Raw genomic sequence first — 6909 nt, 5'->3', positions numbered from 1 at the left:
TATTATGATGGTGGAAAAAAAAAGCTTAAAAACAGAAGAAGAATGCTCAAGCAGGCAATGCATTTCCCAGATATTTAATTTGAATCTTCTAGCGAGGCTCATCGTATTATGTGAGGAGCTGCTCACCACAGGGCTGTACTTTTTAATTTGATTTAACAGCGGTGTAACACAGTAAACTCAAAAAAGTTAAAGTAGGTGGTTTTTATATTAACAAGAGTCAAACTTGTAATTTGAAAAAATAAAATAAAGATTTTATGTTTCTGTGGTGAGCGTAATTAAATCATGTATGATCTGCATGAAGTTCAACAACTTTGTTACATTTATTCTTGTTGAGATGATGTGATACAATCTAGGAAGACTGATTAGTTGCCTGGACTCTTTCATTCAAATAGTTTTCAGTTTTTAAGTGTAACTTTCTGTTCCTCCAGGTGTCTGTGGGGCTGAACTGCTGTTGCTGTAGAGAGGATCTGCCTGGTTTTTAGAGAAGTGGATGCTGGCATACTGAAGATCATCCTGTTCCTGTGGCTCCTCCTGATCAGAGACACACTGCATAGAAAAAAATGATCTTAGATTAGAATGGTGAATGATGATTTTTTTTTTACTGCAATTATATTTCTGGTTTCACCTGTTCTTTGTTGTCTGCTCTGCCTTCAGTCTTGGATGATTCCTTGGAATTCCTCTTTTTTCTGAGGAATGAAATGATAATGAACAAAAGAACAACACAATGACTGAAAAGTAAAAGTTTAATGCGACAGATCTGCTCACCGAATCCAAAGGAAGACAGGGAGGGATGTGACGGACAGGAGAACAGCAGCAGTTACTCCAGCAGCTTTTATCTTCTTTGCTCCTGATCAAGATCAAAGTAAAGCACTAATAGTTAATTGAGTATTCCATAACGTTCGACCTGTGTATGGCCTGAACAGTGTTGGAGTTTTAGGCTACAGAAGCCAAGTTCTTCTCCAGTGAAAAATAAAAATAGAAATCTATTTAAACACAGCAGAGTAACGTGACCTCACTCTGTTAATCTCAAACAGTGTTTTATCAAAAAATTTCTCTCATGTCAGTTTCGTCTTGATGCATTCTTAATCACCCAGGAAAGTAAATCTCCAAAAGTTGATTCTGTTAATCTTGACTTAGCGTTTTGTGGGAGAAACGTTTCGTCACTCATCCAGGTGACTTCTTCAGTCTCAGCTGACTGCAGGTTTCCCCAATCTTATAAACAGTACATTTGCATAATGACTGAAACCAGCCCACTGAAGGAACACTGGGCTGGGAGGTCAGTTCCTTAATCTTAATTATGTAAATTAAGATTTGCAGCTCTGAACACCACATCCAGAACACCCTGGATTGTGTTGAGAAGGTGAGAGATGTCATTATGGAGGCAGATGAAACCATGATCTCTTACGACATTACATCTCTCTTCACTTGCATCCCAGTCCCGGAAGCGTTGGAGGTAGTCTGTAAGAGATTACAGGATGACACCAACCTCAGCAACAGGACCCCTCTCAGCATCGACCAAGTGTGTTTGCTTTTGGAACTGTGTTTTCATGTGTGTCTTCAAGGGTCAGTTCTACAGGCAGAAACATGGGTGTGCCATGGGCTCACCAGTTTCACCCATCGTGGCCAATTTGTACATGGAAGAAATGGAAAAGAGGGCTTTGCTATCCTACCCTGGAACACCACCAAGCCATTGGTTCAGATATGTGGATGACACCTGGGTGAAAATCAAATCTCAGGACGTACCACATTTCACGGATCACATTAACTCGGTGGACCGACACATCAAATTCAAAAGGGAGGATATGAAAAGTGGCAGGTTAGCCTTCTTAGACTGTAAGATTTACATCAGTAATGGGGGACATCTAAAAGCTGATATTGGTCAGTGGTTGCTGATGAATGGTCATGAGAATTTACATAATTAAGATTAAGGAACTGACCTCCCAGCCCATTGTTCCTTCAGTGGGCTGGTTTCAGTCATTATGCAAATGTACTGTTTATAAGGTTGGGGAAACCTGCAGTCAGCTGAGACTGAAGAAGTCACCTGGATGAGTGACGAAACGTTTCCCCCACAAAACGCTACGTCCAGATGAACAGAATCAACTTTTAGAGGTCTCATTTCAGTTGTCTAAATGCACTTTATACTGTAAATTAAAAAGCCTACAATAAACAGTGGCAGCAGTTGGCTATTGTCTCTGAAAACAGGGTTAACTGGGCGCGCCCCTTATTCCACTGAAAACTGTAGCACATCTTAATTTCATAGCCTCGTCTGCATTCGATTAAAAATCACTTCAAGCTGAGTCGCCTGCAGCTTTATCTGGCTGGGTGCACATGGGCATTATGGATAAATCCCTGGTTTTTAACAGGAGGTTAAAATGTCACTGGCTCTGCTTTCAGTATTCTGAGATCAGTTACAATCTGCTTTTTGCATGGAAACAGGACTAGCATTAGCAATAAACATGGTTCTTGTCATCGTGATAGATAAGTTACAATGTTGATTCTTAGGACTCTTTAGCACATGAATAAGGAAAGCCTTGACAGCAGACAGTGGGACTCCTGCCATATTCTGTTTAACCACACAGGCAAGTTGAACAGTTACAGGTGCAGCCAGTATTTTATTTTTAATATATTTAAATTATCTTTGTAAATCAAGTTGCAGGCCTGGTTTTCTGAACTCATTAATGATTATTTTGAGATATTTGGCCCTCACAGGACAGACACCATACAAACATATGCTTTTAAAGATGATGATGGATTAGTGTAGATTCAAAAGAGCAAAGTTTTTAAAATCAGCTCTGGTTTAATTATCTGTAGCAGCGCTATGAGTCCATACAACACTGAAGAGGAAACATTTTGGCAAAATAAATACTTGTACATGTGTACATTTAGGTAGTAATACAGTTCTATCTGTGCTGAGGTATTTTGACAGTGATCTGTTATTATAAATTCTAGTGCCATCCAATAATTAGCCATAGTGCATGAATGTAGATTGTGCCTGACTTTTTGACTGCACTCCTTTCTGAGTGTATCCAGTATGTAAATATAAATGATTACCTGGCACAATGGTCTGCTGTAAGGTGGAGTTATGACGTCCCAGCTTGTTCTGGGCTTCACAGTAATAACGCCCACTGTGTTCAGGTCTGAACTTGGTGACGGTGAAGTTCTGTCCAAATGCTTTTGGTAAATTTTCATCCTCCTTGTACCAGGTGTAGTTAGCTGCTGGGTTAGCATCACTGCTACAGGTCAGAGTGACTGAACTGCCCTCCACTATCTCAGCAGAGGGACTCACTGACACAGAGGGAAGCTTTGGAGCATCTGGAGGAGGAAACATAAGAATGACAACATGGTTGGTTATAAATATACTCAAGTCTTTGCAGGCTTCTCACAACAAAAATTATAAAATAATAATATGTAGAAACCTTCCTATTTCTTTGTCAAACTTCCTTATATTTTAATAAACAGACATGATTGTGCAGTAAATCTGTTTTCACTCTTCATGATGATGAATTAAGTCTTATCTCTAAAGTTGATGTTAACTGTTCAACTGAGAACAAAGAATTTAAAGCTTATAAATGTATTTTACTCACATTTCACATCAATAGTTCTGCTTTCAGATCTCTTTTGTCCCAGGCCATTATCAGCTGTACAGTAATACTTTCCAGATTGAGAAGGCCGGATGGATCTGAAAAAATTTTGTTTTTGGTACCTGAGAGGGCTGATGACATCCTCCTTGTACCAGGTGTAACTAGCTGCTGGGTTAGCATCACTGCTACAGGTCAGAGCCACTGAACTGCCCTCCACTATCTCAGCAGAGGGACTCACTGACACAGAGGGAAGCTTTGGAGCATCTGGAGGAGGAAACATAAGAATGACGACATGGTCGTAAAAAAACAAATTAAAAAAATTTATATTCTAAAAAGAAAACATTGTAAACCCCCTAAAAGAAAGGATTTTGACTAAAGTAGCATACAAACACATTCCCGTAAATAAAGAAAAATTAAATATAATTCCTTTAATGAAACAAAAAGTAGTGAACTCACACACTGTTGGAGAAGGGAATCGCTCATATCCTTTCACAGCACAGTAAAGACTGTCTACAGTATCAGATGTGTTCAGCTGTAAATATTGTTCGTCTGATGAAAGTTTGTGTCCATTCCTGTACCAGATGTAGGAAGATTGATCAGGTAGCTGACAGTTGTTGTGACATGTCAGCTCTGTCCAGTTAGAATAAGAGTTTACTGTTGATCTCCTCACATGTACCTGGAGCTGTGGATCTGGGAGTAAAAAAAAACAATGACATTATATCGGAAATATCTCAACATCTGCACAGATACACATGGAAATGTTTAAAGTGAATTCCAGTGAAATATTGTTTTACCTGTAACAGTCAAAGTGACTCCAGGTGATCCAGTATATTTCCCTCCTGGATCGTTTGTTATGAGCATGAACTTGTACTCAGCTGAGTCGCTCTCTCTCAGGTATGAGATTCTCAGAGTGCAGTCGTTGTTTTCACACTGATACTGAACTCGACCTGAATTCTCTGGATCTGTTTTCAGGTCCACAGGCTCATTATCTTTGACTGTAGTAAACCAGAACATTTTCTGGATTCTTGTCTTTATGTCATTTATAGTCGATAGGTATCTGAATGTGGAGTGTATTTCTGCTGTTGATCCTTTGAAGGCGCAGACCTGAGTAGAAGTGTAAGTCACCACTGTAACACAGAGCCCATTATAGAAAAATCAGAAAGCAGACTTATTTATATTCACTTTCATAGATCTGAATTGAATTTCTAAGATTCCATTTAAACATGTTTCATAGAGAACAAGACGGAATACAGCATAATACTGTTCTTTAAAGTGAGACTGGAACCCGTCAAGAATCTCATATATGTTTGCAAAAGGTTTAAACTGAAAAAGACCCAATTACAATGAATATTGTGTCCAATAATGTCCTAAATGTCTGTGAATACGTGAGAGAGGACAATAGTGGGATTATTTTAATCATAATTAAAAAATTATAATAACAATTTACAGGTGCAGGGAAAGCATTCCACCTCTGTCCCCTCCTGGCCACCTGACCATCTACCAGTATATCAAAAGCCAGGATGGTCCACTTGGTAAAATAAATCTGTTGGGCATTTCTCCTGGTCTTCAAACAATAATTCTGATTGCTACAGTGCTGGAAAGGACGGGCAGAAAAAGGACAAAACAGAGAGAATTGTAGAAAGACTGGCATCTTTTACTATGAACTTTAATCTAATCCCTAATTTGCAACATTTTGTTTGTTTAACAACAAGCTATAGGATGAACATATCAAGAATTGTTATTATTATGAAAAGAAACTTACCATCTACAACCAAAATAATTTCAGTGTCATATGAATCAGGAGATAAAGGGTCCCCGTAACCACACCTGTACTGTCCCGTGTCAGACTTGGTCAGATGTCTGATGGTTGCCCGAAGTTCAAACCCAGATCCTTTTGTGTATTCAATGCTGTACCTGCTCACTCTGTGCACGGGAGACTCTAGAGTTTTTAGCAATTTCTGTTAAATAGATGAACATCCATGAATTATATAATAAATACATAAAGTGACTAAGTTTAAATAGGACTGTATTTATCCTGAGAGTTTATGGAGGTATGAGAGTAGGTGATTGGTTTCCCAATTTTGACTTTTAGTAGAAACTCACCATTTGAAACTCTGACCTCAAAGTCTGAGTATGAATCTGGAGCTGAAGATTTACCCAAACCATACCGGTACATTCCTGAGTCAGACTTTCTCATATTTGTGATGGTAAAAGTCAGGCTTCCTCTTCCTGAAGCTGCATCTTTGTATTCAATGCTGAATCTGCCGCTCTGAGCTGTGGTTTCATCTGTTTTAATGAGGATGTTTTCTGCTCGCTCACATTTTTCCTTGCAGAAGAACTTTGTGTTTCCAGACACAGTCAAAAAACTATAAAGTGAAAGATCCTCTCCTTCACGTACAACCCAAATGCTGGAAGACCCAGCTGTACCTGTTGGACAAGATTTTCACTGTGAATAGCCAGCTCGTTCTCAAAGCAAATCATAAGAAAGAAAAAATATGATCTGTTGTGTATTTTCATCAGTACAACTTGTATAATAAAATATTTAGGGGGAAACTGATGGGAATATTGAGGTTACATAGAAAGGAAGCTTTAAATGTCATGAAGTGCTGTGTGTGGCTGGCAGGTAGGTCAGGACTCAAATGTAACATTATCAGGCTGGACTGAACAACAGCTTCATTGCTGGAAATTAAAAATAACTTAATCCAACTTAACTGGCAGATACTCATGGATACAAACACTGCAGGCTCTAAACAAATGATGCACAGAGCAAGAGGGAGATCAAAACAACAGACAGAGTGAGAGAGCCAATATACAGGAGAGAATCAGGACAGAGAGTCTTACATTTGGGTCCTAACCTACCTGCCTGCCACATCTGGGGAACACAGCTGAAAAAAAATTAACTGACGAGACTTTGGAAGCAAAATTGAACACAATGTACACGGGACAAGAGACTGTCAACATAAATTGGGAAGTATGAGAAACACACAATGAGAGTCTGACTAAAAACAGAGAGACAGCGAGAGTGAGAACACAAAGAGAGAGCGAGAGACAGAGGGAAATATGACTGAGGAAACTAAGAAACATGGAGAAAAGACTGAAAAATAATACATTCTTATAATAAAAAATGTTAAAAGATTAAGCTCCTTTTCTAAAGGATGTTCCAACTTTTTTTTTAAATGTGTTGCAAGAACTATTGGAATACTGTTTTCAGTTTCATTTTCATAACATACCGTCCTAACTCTTTTGATTTGGAGTTGTCTGTAAAAAAATTCTTTTTTTTCTTTTTCTTTTAAAGAAAAAAGTAAAAGTGGTTGCATAAATATTTTTC

The 6909-nt window shown here is 38.5% G+C and overlaps 1 protein-coding gene and 1 pseudogene across 1 annotated transcript; both read right to left on the bottom strand.

Moving 5' to 3' along the window:
* Window positions 1-402: 402 nt before the first annotated feature.
* LOC146630042 (B-cell receptor CD22-like) lies at window positions 403-4595 on the bottom strand. The gene is made up of 6 exons (XM_085356765.1): window positions 4376-4595; window positions 4038-4271; window positions 3052-3312; window positions 766-847; window positions 626-686; window positions 403-546 (listed from the first exon to the last, which is right to left on the bottom strand). Exons 1-6 carry the CDS (start codon window positions 4593-4595, stop codon window positions 403-405), a joined length of 1002 nt encoding a protein of 333 aa, XP_085212891.1.
* A 572-nt stretch (window positions 4596-5167) lies between these two features.
* LOC146630041 (uncharacterized) lies at window positions 5168-6453 on the bottom strand (annotated as a pseudogene).
* Between the last annotated feature and the right edge of the window lie 456 nt (window positions 6454-6909).

The sequence above is a fragment of the Diplotaxodon limnothrissa genome, linkage group LG6 (assembly GCF_057381915.1).
Source record: "Diplotaxodon limnothrissa isolate DT_005_m linkage group LG6, D_limnothrissa_male_GT1.1, whole genome shotgun sequence".
Classification (NCBI taxonomy): Eukaryota; Metazoa; Chordata; class Actinopteri; order Cichliformes; family Cichlidae; genus Diplotaxodon; species Diplotaxodon limnothrissa.
The sequence above is the reverse complement of the archived record's forward strand: the minus strand, read 5'-3'. Positions and strand labels throughout refer to the sequence as shown.

Excerpts from the sequence above, each read along its gene's own strand:
- LOC146630042 (XM_085356765.1), bottom strand. The coding sequence starts at position 4,595 with ATGTTCTGGTTTACTACAGTCAAAGATAATGAGCCTGTGGACCTGAAA. Across the intron at positions 3,313-4,037 it reads ATTCCCTTCTCCAACAGTGT|ATGCTCCAAAGCTTCCCTCT; the intron begins GTGAGTTCACTA and ends TTCCTCCTCCAG. Across the intron at positions 687-765 it reads CCTGTCTTCCTTTGGATTCG|AAAAAAGAGGAATTCCAAGG; the intron begins GTGAGCAGATCT and ends TTCATTCCTCAG.